This window comes from Chenopodium album, chromosome 10, assembly GCF_948465745.1.
Source record: "Chenopodium album chromosome 10, dcCheAlbu1.1, whole genome shotgun sequence".
NCBI lineage: Eukaryota > Viridiplantae > Streptophyta > Magnoliopsida > Caryophyllales > Amaranthaceae > Chenopodium > Chenopodium album.
In genome coordinates, this window is record NC_137843.1 from 49,944,519 (window position 1) to 49,965,718 (window position 21,200).

Genomic DNA, 21,200 nt, shown 5'->3' on the forward strand with positions numbered 1-21,200 from the left:
TATTTCGATATGACATGTAAAACACTATACAGTATTATGATTTCTCAAATGCAATGTTAAATGATAGGGTTAATTTAGAGTGAATATGACATGAGTTCCTAAGAAAATAAAATTTTCAAAATGTAAAGGTTTAATTTAAAGGGTCGCGGAAACACATAAAAGCATTCAAAATTTTCTTGTGACATTGAAACTAATCTAACATAATTCTTCGCACACCCTTGGAACTAAACCAAAAAGCAATAATTATTGATGCATATAGCTAGTTCGTTCGCTACATTAAGGACCAAAAGTACGGTCTTTTAAAAGAGCTAATTAATAACCAAGTATCGCCAAGTCATCAACTTCGCAGATTTGATGCATAATGTATGCTACCTGTTCTTCCGTTCATTCATAGAGTGGAAAGGAAAGCATCTAACGTCTTCTACCTCTATAATTACTCTCTCTTTGACATGTGAAATACATGGCCGAAATCGGCATACGAAGTTCATAGCGTTGAGCAAATTCTCTGGTGAAGAAGTTTTGTCGCCATCCAGGATGACTGATTGTTTTGGTTTCATAATGACGAAATACCACAAATACAAATCTATGTATTCCCAATGAAGGTCTTGGGCTTTCGTAAGAAACGATTTCTTGCCCTGCATGAATATAGTATACCTTCAAGATGAATCATATACTTCCTCCGTTTCTTTTTAGTTGACACGTTTCTTTAGTCATATTTGTCAATGCATAACTTCAACCATTCATATCTTCAATTATCGATAAGCAAAAATTATGAAAATTTGAAATTTTGAAAATATATATCACAACAAATCTAACAAGATCACACATGACAATATTTTTCATTATGTATAAACCATAAAACACGGTCAAAGAGGAGTGTGTAAATATTGCTAAAGTCAAAACGTGTCAACTAAAAAAAAACGGAGGTAATATATAATATGAGGAAGAGGAACTAGCATAATGTGTAATGACAATATTTGCAAAAATCCATATATGTCTATGATCAATGTAACCACGTTACACCCTTGTGTTCACAAGATGGCGTGGTTTTAAAATCATAACTGAATTCAGAGTGGTATGAGATTAGAAATTGATTACTAATACTTTATTTTTTATTCAGTGGTTGTTAGAGTGATTTTTTTTTTTAATTGATAACTAGAGATTTGGTTCGAGTCCTACCCATTTTTTCCCATAAGATTTCTTACTATCTTCATACCCTAATTGGGAGTTAAATGTTTGGGTTTCACAAAAGAAATTGTCTTAAGTAAACACTGGGTATATATGGGTAACTAGGTTTTATCTATTTCAAAATCATATCTCATAACTAGCTAGAATCTACAAAAATAATACGGAGTGCTATCATTTTTTGTCAAATGGTTTAATCAGTTCAATACATGGCTTAAAATCTCGAAAGTGATCATGAGATCACAAAGGGGATAGTCGTGAAACTTTTTTTTTTTTTTTTTTTTTTTTTGGATATTGAAACAACCCAATGACCTAATTTGAGTGATTGGAGATCAGACCTTCACATTTATGGCAATACGGAGTAAATAAACAAGGTTTAAATAATCCAAAGGTGCCTCACATTAGGTGGAAAAAAAATCCTTCTTTTGCCAATTGATCGATCAAAAAAGCCAGAGATAATTAAAATATAGCATCTGATTAACCGGGTAATATAGACAAAGTATAAAATTATTTCCTAATTGATCTATTGTAGGTGTTGATTGATTATTTAACGCAGTTAATAAATACAAATTTTCATATGGGGTTGGCCTCACCGTATGGCTGGGGTTACTTATTCAGGGATTTATTATTTTGGGGTTACTTATTTAGGGGTTACTCAGTTATGGATTACTTATTCAGGGGTTATCCGACAGGTTAAGGGTTTCTTGGTCAACAATTACTCGGTTGGTCAGGGGTTACTCTCACACAAAAAATGCGCTAACCGACTAAGTAACCCTAGAATAAGTAACTCATGAGCGATTGAGTAACCCCGGTGAAAACATGCTAATCGAATGAGTAACCCCAGAATAAATAATTCTTTACCGAATAAATAACCCTAAAATCCTAAATAATTAACCCCTGAATAAGTAACCTCGCCCATATAATATTTGGTGTGGCTAGCCACAGAAAAAGCCTGCTTAATAAAATCTTCCTTAGGTGGTATGATTGTAGGTATATTAATAGGGGTGAGCATAACAGGGTACCCTGTAAAAATTTCAGGAACCGGAACCGGAACCTGTTGCAACAGGTTCCTCAAAATGGGAACCGGAACCGGAACCTGTTGAACAGGTTCCTAGAAATTGGGAACCGGAACCGGAACCTACAGGTTCCGGTTCCGATTCAGGATACCCTGTATTATAAGATACTCACTAACTTTTTGTAGATTTTTTAATAAAAAACCGGTTAGTCACTAATTTATAATGTTTACAGCTCGCAAATAAGACAAACTAATAGTAGTTATCTTACAAATTTAATATATATATTTTTATAATTTCAATTTTGATATATATTATTTAAAAATTGAGTACAAATTAGTGTATAATTAAAAATTAAGTGATATTTTTATCAGGTACAGGGTACCCTACAGGTTCTGGTTCCAAAAAATTGAGAACCTGATCCGGAACCTGTTACAACAGGTTCTCCAATTTGCTACCCGGAACCGGAACCTCTAGTACAGGTTCCGGTTCCGGAACCTGCGGTTCCTAACAGGTTCCGGTTCCGATTCAGGGTACCCTGATTTTTTGCTCACCCCTATATATTAAGGTAACGAGTACAGAACATCCAAACAAAATAAATAAATTAAAAAAAAAAAAAAAAAAAAAAAAAAAAAAAAAAAAAAAAACCCAAATAAGCACTAGTATTCATCCCTTGTTCGTAGGATTATAATTGATGTACAAATGGTCCATTGTGGATAGGGATGGCAACGGGTCGGACTCGGAGCGGATTATGCTAAATTCGACTCTGACTCGACAGGAAGTTGGAGGCTAAATTCGACTCCGACTCCGACTTCATTATCCGACCTCCGTCTCCGATCTGACCCGACTCCGAGTTTTTTTTTTGTTATTCAATATATTTTGAGAAATTGAGCTATTTGGGCCTTTACAACCCACATCCAAGGCCACCATGACCCATACAAAAATCCACTATCTATTGGAGTCGGATTCGGATAATCCATCAGAGTCGGACATTTGTCGGAGTCGGATTTTTTTCTCGGATTTTTTGTAGGATCCGACTTCGACCCTCCTCCGACTCGGAGTCGGATAATTTTAACGAAGTCGAACTCGGATTACTTTTTTCTTGGATTCGGAGCGGATTTTTTTTACCTCAAATCGGGGCTGAATAAGGTCAGATCCAGACTAGATTGCTATCCCTAGTTGTGGAGGACACAATTTACTTCATTGAAGTCATGAGAACCACCAAGAAAATATTGTTGATGGTTTGACAGAAAAAGAAAATTACTTGTCTACTTCCTCTATTTCTTTTGTTTATTTTATTGTCATATTTTTAATCTTGTACCGTTACACCCAATTAGTATACAACAAACTTTTAAATAAATCGGATATATTGTACATTCGTTATAAAGTTGCCCCTTAAATGAGCAAAAGTTACCCTAATATAAATAAAAATTACCCTGACATAAATAAAAGTTACGAATTATTTATGCTTTATTGATAAAAGTTACCCAAAAAATTTTAAAAGTGACCCTAAATCTATAAATATTACTAAAGTAATAACCGCTGATATCATTACTATCCACGTGTTAACCGCTCATAAAAAAATTTCCCTCCAAAACTAATAATGACATCATTAATTTTTTTAACATAAATAAAAGTTTGAAAGTGGTTAACTAATTATACATTATCCTAACAGAATTTATATTTAAATTGACTAGTTACATAATTTCCATTGGAGAAATTAAAGGAAGCTCGGACTAATCATTTTCTTATAAACATTATCTTTTCTCCTACTTCATATATTTTATACATAGAGATATAAATTGGGGTTTCAACTCTTTATTAATTTATCAATTTATTGGATATTGCTTAAATTATTTATACTACATACATATTATACACAAATGAGCCAAAAAAATTATTGTTAAAATTGTGCATTGCACGAGCCTAATCTAGTTTGATAAAAAGTGACTCCCGATGTATAGTCAATTACTGTACACTGGATATATACAAAAGTTATTCTTAGTATACATTGATTGGACTTTTATTATAATTTTTTTCACAATAGTTTTTTTTAAGAAAGAAGTGAAAGTTTTTTAGAATCAAATCTATTAACTAATACTAAAACAAAACATGCTGACATCATCCCTTTCCCAAATTGTATATATGTCACTCTAACATGAAATTTTTTTCCAGCCAATTTGATATGATGACATCATTAATTATTATTATTATTATTATTATTATTATTATTATTATTATTATTATAAACAAAAACCTACAAAGTCAATCGATTTACAAGATTTTAGTGGGGATCCGAGATACAATTTGAGCCCCCACTCCTCTAGTTATTATTATTATTATTATTATTATTTAACTTAAAAAAAAATTTTATTTAATAAACCTTTCATATACTTTACTCATTATCCCTACTGAATCTTTTTTTTGTAATGTTAATATTTCAATGTACAACTGTGTTCATTGTAAATTTTTTTTTTTTTTTTTTTGTATATTTTACAAATAATACACTATAGTAAAACTATGTAAATAATAAATTAATGAAATAGAAAACTTTCTTTCTCTGAATTATAAACAAGTCTCACAATTTGGTTGTTAAAAACCGTTCATCGGACGGGAACTAAACTAGTGAAGTAATATATAGTAATATATATTTCGAAACTAATTTTCCTTAATGATCGGAGCAAAAAAAAAAAAAAAAAAAAAAAAAAAACTAGTAAAGTATCTCGTAAATCCCCTACGGAGTATTTAGCAACAAAACCTAACAAAAGGATCGGAGCTAAGGTTTTTTTCTTTAAAAAAGGAACTAGATTAGGCTCGTGCGATGCACGATTTTTAACATTATTTTTACGATTTTTACAATATTTTTTAGCTTATTTGTGTGTAATATGTATGTAGCACAAACAATTTAAGCAAAATCTAATAAATTGATAAATTAATAAAGAGTGGAAACCCCAATCTTATAATCTGTATAAAATATACGGAGTAGGAGAAAAAGATAATGTTTATAAGAAAATGAAGTAGTCCGACCTTCCTTTAATTTCTCCAATGGATATTGCATAATTAGTCAATTTAAATACAAAATATGTTAGGAAAATGTATAATTAAATTACCATTTTCAATTTACCATTTTTAAATTTTAATTATGTTGAAAAAAAAAAAATAATGTCATTATTAGTTTTGGCGGGAAAATTATTTATAAGAAGTCGACATGTGAAAAGTAATGACATCAGCGGTAATTACTTTAGTTATATTTATAGAAGTTATGGTATAATTAGTAAAAAGTGGAATTTTTTTTTTTACTTTTTTAAAGGAAGAAAAAATAAAAAGTTATAACCATTTATTTATTTATTTTATTTTTTTCTATTTTTTTTTTTTTTTTTACGGGCATTACCATACCCTTTTTTTTTTCAAAAGAATAGGGGCATTACCAATTAGTATAGTTTAAATTGCGCAAGTGGAACTATATTGTTGCTTATTAAGGGAAATAAATGGAGAGAATCTTGTCTGCCAAGAAAGAAATAAATTTAAAAAATGATGATAATTAATAAGGGACACACATAAAGGCCTAAATGAAAAGTAGAAAGATGATTTTTTAAACTTAAAATTTTCATAGTTTGTTCCCCTAAGTCATGTTCATTTCATCTGAGGTAAAATTTTATTTAATGAACTAAGCCTTATGTTCAGTTTACCTTAAAAAAATATTCGGTAAAATAATTTTAATTTAATAAAAATAATTTTAAGTTAATAAAAATAATTTTGTTTAGTAAAATTCATTTTAATTCAGCAAAATTTAGTAATTTCAATGAAGAAATATACTTAGGAAGTTTAATAAAATATATAAAATTCAGCAAAAATAATTTAATTCAGTAAAAATAATTCAAGTTCAGCTAAAAAAAGGTGAAGTAAACAAACCTAAAATTATTTAAAACAAATTTAAATTTTTTTTAGGGAAATTTAATTTAATTTTTAATATAATTTATATATTAACAAATTTATTTTAATGAAATTTAATAATATTTGCAGAAATCAAATTATTTTCAATAAAATAAAATTATTTTTACAAATAATTTTTTTTTTTTACTGATTCTTCAACATGTTTTCTCTTTTAGGCCCCTAGTCTCTTCACCTTATTATAATAATATTAACTGAAAGTTATTTAAGTTATTAAAAATAATTTTAGTATAGTAATAATAAACTATGTTTAGTAAAAATAAGTTCAGTATAGTAATAATAAACTATGTTTAGTAAAAATAAGTTCAGTTTAGTGAAAATAATTTCAGTTAGTAAAAGTAATTTTTAATTAGTAAAAATTAGTAATTTTGAAGAATAAGTATAATAGAAATTTAGCAAAATTAAATAATAATTAGTAAATATAAAATCAATTTATAAAAAATTATTAAATTTATGTAAGAATAATTTGAGTTCAATTAATATTATTTCATCTTAGCAAAAAGAATGTGAAGGGAATAAGGTCTCACTAATCATACAAAATTTATTTCTAATGTACTTAACTTGTTTTACTGAATATAATTTGTATAAGATGAATAAAATATAATCTTGGTTATTGAATATAAATCAATTGAGAATTCAATCAAATTTAATGAATGGATTAAATAATATTATTATTATTATTATTATTATTATTATTATTATTATTATTATTATTTTGAAACAAAATATTATTTTATTATTATAATTATTATTATTATTATCTTCATTGTTATTATTATTATTATTATTATTATTTTATTATCATTAGACAAAATATATTGCTCATTTCAAGAAATTGGTGTATCTAGGAAAGAAAAGAAAAAAATTATGATGTCTTTGTGGATTGCCAATCAGTATTTTTTTTTCTATGTGTCATACATACACGATCTTCTATTGCTCTATGTTCTTGAAATTTTCAATTCTACAGACCGAAAAGTAAACAGCTTAGCACATACAATTGCATTCTTACAAATGTGCCCTATGAAACTTATGCATTTAGAAATTCTGCAAAAAATTAATCACTTACCATAACTGATGTTTCCGGTTGCCGGGATGTTAGTCACCAACCTGAATAACCATGAACCAACAACAATTGTAATCCCAACTTGCGGTATGGTGCATCAATAATGCACCATTGATGATAACCCAGAACGGTAATCCCGGATCGATGTAGAGCCTCCATGCATGCACAAACGTAAATAGCTAGACTAGTGGTCGGATCTCGGATTGAACACGAGGCTGCACCACTACTAGGATTACCGTTTTGGATACTCTCGGGTGCATGATAGACACTACGATAATCAATTCAAAAGAATTTTGTAATAACTTACCAATGCAAGTATTCTCTTTCGGTCGGATTACCAGGGCTTGGAGCATCAGGATCTACCATAACCTTTATAGTTTTGAGATAAGAAAATTGCAAATATTATGGACTGCGCCACATAAAATTGATCACATTTTATACTACGGAATATATGTATATAAATACCAAGTTAATGAAATAAAGATAGATATAATTTGGATGAAATTACCAGTGTATAGTAATAGTTTGCCATAGGATCGTTACCCTGAATTTCAATTCTTGGTGGATTGATAGTTTGAGAGGGTCTAAGCTCAGAAGCATTGATAACTTCTCTATTTTCGTAATTAACTCTAAGAGTTGCAAACCTAATAAAGGGATCTAAAACATCTCCGATTACTTCTCCAAGAACAAGTGAATCTGTTCCACTTCTAGGCATTGACATATACAAATAATGATGATGATGAAAAGGTTAAAGTAAAAGACCACACTAACTGTTTCTTACACTTTTTGAGTTCACCTATGCTACCGACGTGTGCACATTGATGTTTTAAAAATTATATATGCCTTTTTATAGGGTTTGTGTAAGCATCAAATTTATTCTCCGCGTTATTGAAATAATTGGCCACATTTAATGGTGTTACTATTACTTTTCTTCAAATCTAAACTTTTCTTTCCCTTCTGCTTTGACTTAATATTTTTTTTTTATTTATTTAAAATGTAGACATAATAACAATAAAATGGAGGAAGTAGAACAAATATCAAAATTTGCATACAATAAAATTAATCAAAAGAAGTATAGAAGAATAGAAGATGATGGGTTGATGGCCAATTATATCTAAATGGTGTAATGTAAAGAAGTGATATATTTAAGAATGGGGGATTATCTTTATCTTAATGGTCCCTCACTTCAAAATAAGTGCACCAATGAGGTTTATCCCTTAGCTTATTGCCAGAAATAACAGTGGATAACAATATAAAGATTCGTATTCATAATTTTAACGAGTTCTTTCCACTTTTTTCATCAAATACTCCGTATTTACGTATACATATGTGTCATGGGTTAAAGAGTGTATATCCCTCCTAAAGCTATGTGTAATTTCAGTTAACCATTTTCTCTTTCGTGGTAAAATTTCAACTAAAAAAAAAAAAAAGTTTCGCTTATACCAAGTAGTAAATTTGTTTTGCCTCAAAAAAAAAAAAAGAAAAAAAAAGTAGTAAATAAGTTACAGTAATTTAGTACATTCCTAAAAGAAAGTTACGTTTGTTATTTCATGTGTTTTCTTTTATAATGGTTACATTTCAATTATTTTCTAAATTAAAGAAATTGCTGTATTTATTTTAACACAATTCCCGCATGCATCCTCCGATTTTTTTATACTTGCAAAATTTTGACTTTTATACTATTTATTTGCTTTACTTTGACCACGATGATTTATAACTTAGAAAAAATATAGTCACTTGAGTTAGTGGGTTATGGTTAAATTTTGTCGATTTATACTATTTTAATATCAAATATTTATAAATATCAAATGTTTATAATTTTTACATATTGGTAATTAAATATATCAATATCAATACTATATATTAAAAAGCGTTCCTAAAAACGCATATGTTCCATGTGTGTCTTTTCTTACACTTTCATCATGCCACATCACCAACACTAGCATCACACCACATCACCAATCAACAATTTTTATTTTATGTCATCATAAACTAAAAACGCATACAAAGAGGTTTGAACACCAAACCCCAATCAATGAAAACATCATTTATGACCATTTTAACTAGAAATAGATCATGCTCTACTAATCCAGGCAAATATATAAATACATATTGGAATGTAGAATAAAAGCAAATAAAATTAAATTATTTACGGTTGTCGTTTAATTATAATTATTCACAATAATAAAAAAAAATCACCAAAGTCTCTCTACTTTATAAATAAAAAAAATATAAAAAAAAAAATCTCAAAGTAGCCTCCAGAGCAAAGCCCGGGTCACACACTAGTTAGTAATTAAAAAATTGCATTGGCAAGCATGTAAAGAGAAGCGTAGCAAGTATTACAAAAAATGTTTCACATGTAACTATCTTGGCCTCATTATCAAAATATTTGCATAGTATGAACCAATGCAAGTATTCCTATTTACAAAAATATTTACCAACACAAATACAAATATTCCTATTTTATTGTCTTAATACTTGATATGATTGACATCTAATTATTACTTTCTATTACTTCATTTCTCTGTGTTTTTTTTAATTGCCCCATAGTGACATGGCACACGATAGATACACATGATGATGTAAAACTTTAACCTAAAATATCTTTAATTATCAATAACTATAAATTATAACAATTTGATATTAATAATATATTCAATGAGATAATTCAAACAAGTACCTACAAGATTTAATGATAATTGGTCAAAGTAGAATTAATGAATAATGCCTATAGTCCTAAGGGACACTTAAAAATACGGAGAGAGTATCTTATTTTTCTTATTGATCGTGAAAAAACGCCAAACGTGACTTCCTTCAGGAAGTTATATCCCACAGCTGCAAACAAAGATAATGCTCTCTGTTTTTCGGAAAGCATTTATTTCTAATAATGGAAAACACAATACTAAGTTTTTCTTAATTTTTTATATTGTTAAAGTTAAAAAGGAAAATGATAAATTATATATTAAACCAATCCTAGAGCTCTAATTATCATCTAATTTAAGCTTTTGATGAATGCGATCTTTTTAAATTAACATGGAATTAGAGTGAGTATAACAACAATATTATTACGAATTTAAATCGCATCCAATCTTCAATTATTTTTTACAATAAGGCATGTTAGCACAAAGAATGAGATCCGAGAGCTCACTGAAAGGAATGATGTCTATATTTTTCCGATAAAGGGTTCAGAATTAATTACGAAGCTAATTATTCCGTAAAATCAAGTGATCGGCATGTCTAAATGGAGGTCGCTTCTAATCAGTAAGATTAATCTAATTAATCCCACAACTTACGTACTCTTGACTAAACCCGACGGGTCACACCCAAGCACGAAATGAATCGGAGCGACGGATTAAGCCGGAAGACGTAAATACGTCCATAAATATATTTTAGACTCAAACGTCGGATTTCGAGCTTTATAGTCGATTTGAGGAATCGACTAAACAGAAAATTCATCAAGTGACAAGGCATCCTTGGCTCAAAATCCCAGCATGCACAAGGCCTTGTCGCACCACGCATGTAGGGGCAAGGATGTACCACAAACCTAGGCCCATCCAAGGCATCAACGACCCTCACAAGGCCCAGTGCGCTATTGTCCTTGCTTGTGGGCTGGCTGGTGCAGTGGGCACCATCTCATGCTACCATGCCTCGCTAGCAAGTCCAATAGCTACAAACGTTGCTCACCAGGCCTTGTTAGCAAGGCTAACAGTAACAGGTAGTACCTGTTTTGGGTGTTTTTTGGTCCCTCGGGAGAGTTACGTCACCAAGACTGGTCCGGCACGATCTGTACCTGCAAAACACGGAGACTCCGGTTGGTAGGAGCTCCGCCGCCTCCGACGATCAAGTTAGTATTGGTCGTAAAAGATGAAAAGGTGCGGAAAAGTTAAAGATGAGATCTTCCCGGATTCCGAAATCAGGTGTTTTTCTCTGATGTGAGAGAATGTACAGTGGTTGTGGTAATTGAAGGTCTTCCCAAACTGGGGAAATCTCCCTATTTATAGGGTCATTGGAAAATGTGCCCTTCATTAGGTCAGGATGACCTAATGGGCTACGCTGTTTTGCGGCGTTCTTAGGAATTGGGCCCTAATTAAAGGCCGCCATTCTATTTGTTATCTGAGGTTGACACGTGTCATCTGAGGAGTAGTCCACGTTGGACCCACCCAAGATTGACACGTGTCCCTCTCTGATTGGTCCACGTGTCGAGGGTAGTTTTATTCTAAACAGTACCTAATAACCTGCTATGGGCTTCTGGTGCGAGCTTGCAGGCCCAAACTTGGGAGCGAAGCTGCCAGCAAGGGAGGCGTTGCTTCCCAAGGCAAGACAGTTGCTCAGCTGTCCTTGGGCTAAGCAAGCTTATTGCTCCTCTCACCTACTCGCTCTTGTGTGGAGACAAGTGGCGCTTGACTATTTGCTTGTGCTTTTTAATTTAATTTAGAATTAAATTAAATATCTAAGGTTTAGGGAATTAGATAAGTATCCTCCTCTATAAATACCCAAAGGCATTTGGAGATTTTTCAAGAGAAAATTGATTCTTAGATCTCCATCTAAACGTGAGAATCAAGAGTCTAAATTCTTGACTAGTGTCGTTAGACACATTCTAAGCTAACGTGTGTGACCAAGGTTGGACGTGTGGGTAGATTTCGTTGAAGGGGACACATTTGGGGCTCTCGGCTCGGGTTCAAGCACACTTCAAAGGTATATGTTTAACCTCGTATGTGTTTATGTACTAATTGTATGAATTATTGCATGGATCCAGGGCAAGTTTTGGTTTCCGCACATCGATTAAATCGACTTAAAACCCTACACTTCAAGCCTTAAGAGCTCTAATGCGAAGGGGTATTTTAATAATGAATTGAAATAGAGTCAAATCCATTCAAATGTTTGGTTTGATATTAATGTTATGGATCAGAACCTCGTATAATCCAACTTAACTTCATTCCAACCTCCTACAATCTCATTACTGCCCTCGCCTCTAAGATTCTAAATTTATTTCATCCTAGACACAACCTATCAAATTCAAATCCATTGCAATATTCGAAAGAGGCATATACAAGGTGTTATATTAGTTTACACAATTCCCCTTGTTGTATCACCTTCTAATTGGCCCTATATTTTAAAAAAAAAAATTAAAACCCAACCCACCCTTGAACGATTCCCATTCCCCTACCCCTGTACTGCCTTTGCCTAAACGGCGACCCCCTTCCTTGCCTTGGTCGTGCTCCGCCGAACCAAACTAGCTTGCCACCTCTAAATTAAATGACCACCCTCAACCCCCTTCCCTTCCAGAGTAGCCCCATCGGGCCTACCCCACACCCTTTCCTCGTCATACAACACCCCCCACCCTTTTCGGTTTGGGGTGGGGTAGGGTTTCGATGGGTTAGGGGTTGGGTGGGGTTTGGAAAGGTCTTAGGGTTGGCGTGGTTTCGAAGGGGTTTTGGGGTTGTGTAGGGTGGGGTTCTGGTTGGCGCAATGGGTTTAGAAGTGGAGGTGGAGTTTTGATCCGGTGAGAAGGGGTGGTGGTCAGTACTTAGGGACAAGGATTAGGATGGGGTTTAGTTAAGGGGGTTATGGGTTGAGTGGTGGGGCAATGGTTGTGAGTGTGGGAGTCAGTTTTTTTCAGGGATGTGGTGGGGTTATGTGGTGATGTGGTGGTAATGCTGAATGGTGCTGGTGATCATGGTGGTGAAGAGGGAGGAGATGATTATAGAAAAAAAAATTTAAAATGAAAAAAAATTAATCTTTTCTACAGGTAACCTATACAAAGGGTCGTTTAAAGAAAATAAGGGATAAAGGTGTGTCTGTTCCCATAATATGTAAAGGTTGACTAGTTTTGTGCAGGTCGTGGTAAGGTGGAATGTTTCTTTTTAAATTTTCCAGAAAAAAAAAAATTTAATCTATGCCAAATATGTATTGTGTGGTCTTTAAAAAAATATGTATTGTGTGGTCAAAGAGATAAGATAACAAATGGAATTTGCCAAATATTAAATATAGTGAATGTAATTTAGAACTAAACCAAATAAATAAATATATATAAGAATCGTAAGAACTAAGAAGTTAAGATTGTGAATTACTCTCTCCGTCCCTAAATTAGAAACCTATTTCTCTTTATTATGTGAGTAATAAATATTAGAATTTGACGTGGGAAAATTAGGTCGTTGGACTAATCCTCCTAAGCCAAACAAAATTTATAAACACTCAACAAACCTAAATACAGGTATAGAGGTAAGTTAAGGGTCGAACCCAAAGGAACGGTAATGTCTAAGAGCTTTCAATTATGTACCTAAGCTAGGTCGAAGACAAAGGGTAAAAGAGGACACTAACAACTACTAAGACAAAGAAATCAAACAAATTAAATGCTAGGGATTAGGATTCACTTATAATAGCAATGAACAATGCAAATTGGTTTAGGAAGTTGACTAAGTCAAGCAATGTGAGGGAAGATCAATTATGCAACCAAAAGAGCATATCAAGCTATTCTCCTAGAGGTCTAACTAGCGTCAACTACGATAAACTCTAGCTAGGAAACATCACAAGACACCTCAATCGTGTAAATGCAAGCCACAAATCAATGGTCCGTATCAATGTGAACTTACAATGCAATCTAGTGTGAATAACTAGGGTGATCAAGCCTAAATCAAACACACACATGCACAAAATCAATTAACCAATTTAATCACATCATCAACTCCATCAAAATCCCCAATCTACATCAATCCATTACATAATACAAGCTTCACCAAATCCCTAACCAAACAACTACTCTAGCAACATCATCAATTAAACAAACAACTAAGAAATCAACAATCTACAATCAAAGAATCAACAATCAAAGAAGAACAATAACTCTAATCAAACATCAACGATCAAATCATCAAAATCTAATCAAAATCAAACAATCTAAACATGAATACTAAACAAAACAAGAAATGAGATAGAGGTTAGAAATGCTCATTGATAATAGAGTAGATCTCCAATACAATTGTCACCATTGGATCTTCAATCTCTCAATCACCATTGAAATTCTTCACTTTCTCTCTCTAAAATCTACTCCTAAAACTAACCCCTAGATCTAGAGAGAGAAGCTCTCAACTAAGCTAAGAATATGATCTAATTCTATTATGAAACTTCTCTCCACAAAAATAGAAGGAAATAACTATATATACAAAGGAGAAGGTCGGTTTTGACGCCCAAGAATAGACCCACGCAGGTGCGGGCGCTCGGAGGAGAGAGAGAAGTGCGCACGGGACACACCCAGAAAGGTGCGCCCGCACACACTCCATGTGCGGCCGCACACTCCCCGTGTGCGCCCGCACAAAACTGCAGCCTCCTTTCTTCTTCTTCGTCCTAGCTCATGTGGTGCACACATCCTAGATGATGGTGATGGAGGACAAGGTAGGCAGTAACTTTCTTGAAATTCTTGAAGGATATAGGCCATGGAAAGAGCATATGCAAGGCCTTGAAGCATGCTCCTTGGATCCCCCTTTGACTTGAAACTTCTTGCACAAGCTTTAGGCATGAAAACAATGAAAGATCATGGAGAGGAAGCTTGGGAATTCTTGGACAATCAATCATAACCTACAAACAAAGGATAAAAAGCAAGTAAAAGGGAAAAATAACAAGTAAACTAGAAAATGCACAAAATAGAGAAACTAACCATGAAAAGCATAAAATGAAGAAATTAAGAATAAAACTAAGGAAAACTAAAGAAAAGAGTAATAAAATGAAATGAAATTCATCCAAAAAGAGATCAAATGAGTGCCATAAATGTCACTCATCAGAATTAGGCTTCTAATAAAGAGACAGAGGGAGTACAAAGTATTACTCCCTCCGTTTCATAATGTTAGTCCCATATACTATTTTGGGTGTTTTAAAAAAATCTACCCATATTAAATATATTTTCATTTATAACTTGATTTTTTTGGAATTAATTAGTTGTGGATTGATGACATGACTCTAAGTAAGGAAATTTTAACCTTAAATTATGCAATTATGACTTGTGTTTTTCTAATAAAAAATCAGAAAGCTAAATAAGGTAAAGTAATTATGAATTATGTTGTACTTTAATATTAGATTCCAAATATATTTCTTTTCTTATTTTATGTTATTGATTCCATATGGGACTAACATTATGAAACGCAGGGAGTAACACTAATCTAGGAAGCCTGCAGGAGTAGTTAAACTCATAAAATTTGATTTTTTCATGTATTTCAAAAAACAAAAAATTTTACAGAGTATAACCACGGTTAGCAAAATAGTAGACTAATATATATACTTTTATACTTCCTCCGTTTTAAAATACTTGCTTCATTTCTCTATGCGCAGAGTTTTAGGAGAAATTGGATAAAGTAATAAAATATATATGGAGGTAGTGAGGTAAGTGAAAAAATAAAAAAATTTAAAAAGCAAAAGTTGTTGAGAGAATTGGAGAAGAGAGAATATGAAATTAATAAAATATGATTTATGTTGGGTCCACTAGTTGAGAGAAATGATTTAAATATTGTAACCAAATAAGGAAATGGAGCAAATATTTAAAAATGGCTGAAAAATGAAAAATGAAAAATGGAGTAAGTATTTATAAACGAAGGGAGTAGCTTATTTGCAACCAGCATATATTATACTCCTGTATTTTAATACTTGCTCTTTTTTTGTTAGGCACGTTTGCCGATTCAAATCTTTAATCTGTAATATCTTTAATTATCAATAAGTATATTTTTAATTATCAATAAGTATATCTTCTAACAATTGAAAATTAATAATCTATTCACTTAGAAAATTCCACCAAGTAATCACAGGACTATATTTTTTTCCTTATGTATAAATCACAAACACTAGTCAAACTAGGTCAACTGAACAACACTCCTCTCATTTTAAATACTTGCTCCACTTTCTATTTTCGGCCGTTTTTAAATATTTGATTCATTTCCTTATTTGGAAAACTTTTACAATATTTAATTCATTTCTCTCACCTAGTGGACCCAGCATAAATTATATTTTATTAATTTCATATTCCCTCTCCTCCAATTCTCTCTATTACTTTTGTTATTTACAATTTTTTATTCTTCCACCTACCCCACTACGGGCATGTTCACATTTACTGAACTGAGCTTAATTGAACTGAACTGATTGAAGCTGAATTAAATTGAACTGAACTGAACTGAATAGACCTGAAATAATTTTTTTATGAGAGAAGGAAATTAGGAGCTGAAGTGAACTGAACTGAACTGATTGGAGCTGAATTGAACTGAACTGATGAACTGAAATTAAGCTGAAGTGACAGGCACATACCTCCATATTTTATTATTTTTTTTAATTTTCTCCTAAAACTCCGCATATGTAGAAATGAAGCAAGTATTTAGAAACAAATTAAGTATAATGCAAAAATTACAAATAAATAAAGTAATAAAATACATAGATAGTACCAAGTAATAGCCATGAATATAAAGTGCATTAAATAAAGGACAATAGCTAGAAATAGCAAGGTCCATAAGTTTTTAAAACATCATGTTTGTAAGGCATGTGTCACACTATCAGCCCTAAGTAACATGGATCCAACTCACCATTGTTCTTTCCACTCTTACTCTCATTTCATCCTCTCGTTTAAATTAACTTAAATTCAACTCAAGATTCAATTATAACTGTCATGATGCATCAAATATTGATGATTGAACAATCCCACATTTTCAGCATCAGTACTTTCTCATCTACTTGAAACTTGGCTTCGAAAGAATATTATGAACCAATTCCCAAATCCATAAAATACTTTTACCAATATCATATTCTTTTATCATCAAGATTCAAGAAATAAAATTTAACGTAATAAAGAGATTTAGAAAACTAAAAAAAACCGAACAAATGAGAGATGAGAACATAGTAATAGTGTAGTTAAAATTCACAAACACATACATACATATAAAGATAAATCGAACAACATTCAACGTGACGTAATCTTACACAATTAATAAGAATATATTAAAAGTCGATGAGCCCTTAATACAATGAATTGGTCAAACAAATAGAAATTAGATGTAAATTCTTTGATTTAGTTTCTTCAGATAGATTTTAAACTCATTTACAACATAAATGAATATGTGTAATCTTTTGAATACAATTTTGTGTATTCAAAAGAACTTCTTTGCGGAGAATTGATTATCTTCATAGCAAAAGAATGATGCTCATGGTGCACAACTCATATGGTCCAAATTCTGTTAGGTAGAAATTAGAAAATAGAAAATTGTTTAGAGATAAAAATTTATCAAATTTATAAGCGGGCTCGTTTATATATAAGTGTTTGTGTTTTATTTATTAATTTATTTATTTAAAAAAGGGTTAAGAACGAAATCTTTCTTTGTCTTCCATGCTATAGAGTACGAAAAAGACATCTAATTCGAAAGTAGGAAGGCCAATGGAGAAATAATGGAATACTCTATAGTTTTTCAATACTTGTTAGTTGTTACTAGTTGTTTATGCATTAATTATTCACTCGCTCTGCTTCTTAAAGAGATTTACATTTGCCGCTTTAAGTGTTCTCTTTGAATAGTTACTAATATGTTTTAATCATTTTTTACATTAAAGTAAATTTTTTCTACACATTTCCCTTTATATATACCCACTTTCAATTCAACTATTCTCATTTATTAAAGTAATTACTTATTCGCTCTTAATGCAACTATTCCTATTTACATATATATTGATCTACTAGATTTAAGCTTGGGCGGTTACCTCAAGTGATTAGAGCTTCACTCCTGATTCCGGGAGATCTTGAGATCGATTCTCACCCCTGCCTTATTAAGAAAGTTGAATAAAAAGAAGTAAAAGTATATTGGAAAGATAAATTTACATGGGGTTTGTAAAAAAATAGAGAGTGAAAGTAATAAAAGTACATGAAAAACAAAATTTTATAGGGGATTGTTAAACGGCGCCCTTATTTTACCAGGTAACGCCCACATTTAAATGTGAATGGAAAAACATACCCTCGCATGTATTCCATGTTTTTCTTCTTTGGCCTCTAACTCAATCTAATAACACTCCTCTCAACAAACCACCACCATCGGACACATCACCGAAATTAAAATCGTTTTTTTTTTGGAGGGGGAAAACGCCTAATTTTTTCAAAACTCTAGAGGAGAAACGCCTAGAATTTTCAAAAGTCCCTAGGAGATTCGAAAATTCTAGGCGTTTCCACCCATAGAATTTTTCAGTTTTTTTGTGTTTTTTGTTTTTATTATACGTTTTGATCCAAAAATTTGATTATGACAAATAATATATCGTTGGAAAGCTCTAGAAGTCTACTTTCTAACCCAATTGGAATCAGATCAATATCATTTCTAGATCTTAAGATATGGCTAAAATACTATGTTTGGTCCAAAATCAATACCCTTGCACTATTTCGATCATATATTAAAGTCTAAAAATGATATTAACTTGTTTCCAAATAGGATGGAAAGTATACTTCTAGAGCTTTCCAAGGATATATTATTTTCCTTAATCCAAGTTTGGAATCAAAAGTTATGATAAAAATAAAAAATGCAAATAAACTGGAAAATTCTACGGGGTAAAACGCCTAGAATTTTCATATCTCCGAGGGTCTTTTGAAAATTATAGTTCTCCCCTACAGTTTTGAAAAAAATTAGGAGCTTTCCCCCTCCACAAAAAAAAAAAAAAAAAAAAAAAACGATTTTAATTCCGGCGATATGTCCGATGACCTTACTCTTGATTGGTGGTGGTTTGTTAGGAGGAGAAGATGTTAGATTCATTAAGAACATGGAATACATGCGAGGGTATATTTGTCTATTTATATTTAAATGTGGGCGTTACCTGGTAAAATAAGGGCGTTGTTTTGCTTCTCACATTTTATATGGGGATGCTAATTTTGCACAAATATTGTTGTAAATTAGTGGGTATTTTAATGCAAATGGGTCAACCATTTTGAGACTAAAATTAGGACAAAAGGGTCAAACTTTTGGGGACAGAGGGAGTATATATATATATATATACACTATTTTAGATTAATTAATGTCTTAATATTTCATACTATATGTGATATCTAATCATTGTTTTCCACTATCTTATCTATACTAATCTAATAAAAGGTGTTCTTAGAACATTTATGTGCTACGTAGACCCCCTTTATTACGCCATGTCACCTACTTAAGTTCTCATCATGCCTCATCACCACCCAATCACCTTAACCTTTATGCCACGTCACCTAATCAAACTACATACATAAATCCATATAAAAACATAAGGATAAGGAGGATGATTATTTAACCATCTAAGTCAATTATCACCACGTTATAAACATGAAAATAAATGAATATAATTGCGAATAATAAGGTCTAATTAAAAAAAAAAAGGAATAAAAGACACCATAAATAGTAAATACATATTCCGTATATGTTTTTTTTTTTAACGGGATATTAAATACTCCCTCCGTCCCTTAATTACATTCTTGCTTTTCTTTTTGGGTGTTTCAAAATTACATTCCTACTTTTCCCTTTTTAGTAAGTGAATTTTTACCAAATATCTCCAAATTATCCCTAAATAGTTATTATGTAGCATTGCTTTAATTATTTTTCTGTTTTGCAATTAATGGTTACACAGAAACCATAATTTTCTCACTCATAACATTCTGAATCCATGTGCAGCACTATAATTGAATATGATTGTCCTTTTATTTTTCATAAACGAATGTGATTGTTGCTTTTTTTTTTCAAAGGATTGATGACATGTGCTTCCTTGAATATCATTCTATCTTTATTTTATTCAAAGAAAACAATAAATGTCTTGTAATTCCCATTGTACTTTCTAATCATCGGTTTTAAGGTTTCTCCAAGTTCCTTAATTCCTATGTAAATTTAGAAATAGGAATGTAATTAAGGGACAGAGGGAGTACTACCTTCATTTCAGGTTAGTTGCAACTTTCATCTTGGCACAGTTTTTAAGACAAATTTCATAATAGCTGATTAATGAGTTAATTAAGGATAGGAGAGAGAATGCAAAGGTAATTAATAAATTGAATACCACCACAACACCACCACCACGTCACCACCAACAGCAGCCACCTCGCAACCGTCGCCCCACTTTAAAACCGCCTACCAGCACCCTGAAACCACCTCCTCTCAGCGCGAACCACCCAGAAATCATCCACACGCACCTCGAACAACCCTAAAACCACCCCTCTTAGCTCGAATAACCCCAAAATACCCCCTCTCAACCCAAATGACACTGAAACCACCTCCTCTTAACTCAAACCGCACCAAAACCAACCCTTCTCAACCGAACCACCCCAAAACCACCAACACTCACCATAAACCAACCCAAAACAACCACCCTCACTCAGCCCCAAAACCACCCACACTCACCCTAAAGCAACCCAAAACTACCCTTACTCTCCTTGAAACACATTGAAACCACCCCCAAACTGGCTAATTTACCCCTTAAACCATCATATCTAACCAATTTTTTTAAAACAAAAAAATAGAAAAGAGAGAAAGGAACACTGAAGGAGGAGGCGACAAAGTTGACTGTGTTGGTGTGGTCGATGCAGCTGCGATTTTGACTAGTGGTCTGGTAGATGCTGTGGTGATGTTGACGGTGGTGGTCTGGTAGATGCGGCGGCAATGACGACGGTGACGTTGAGAATGTGGTGTTCATAATTTTGTGGGAGTTATCTAGTTGAATGAATTTTTGAAGTTCAATTGTTTTAATTGAATTGCTATAAGTTAGATTAAGAGTTTAATGAAATCTGATTTAGGTAGTTAATTATTTTTATGAGTTTTTTAGTAAGGGTATTTTTGTACTTTTATTTTAAAAAACTTACTAAAAAAAGGAAAAAAAATGGAAAGTTGCAACTAATGTGTAGCATCGTGTTTTGGCAAAAGTTGCAACTAATATGTAATGGAGGTAGTACATATATAATCATAAAGCTATTAGCCTAACCCCACCTCCCTTAGTTAACATTTTATTGCTTCATTTTATTTATTCTAATT

At 32.0% G+C, this 21,200-nt stretch overlaps 1 protein-coding gene across 1 annotated transcript; it reads right to left on the bottom strand.

Moving 5' to 3' along the window:
* Positions 1–411: 411 nt before the first annotated feature.
* LOC145564035 (protein FLOWERING LOCUS T 1-like) lies at positions 412–7,927 on the bottom strand. The gene is made up of 4 exons (XM_081624397.1): positions 7,721–7,927; positions 7,520–7,581; positions 7,216–7,256; positions 412–635 (listed from the first exon to the last, which is right to left on the bottom strand). Exons 1-4 carry the CDS (start codon positions 7,925–7,927, stop codon positions 412–414), a joined length of 534 nt encoding a protein of 177 aa, XP_081480523.1.
* Between the last annotated feature and the right edge of the window lie 13,273 nt (positions 7,928–21,200).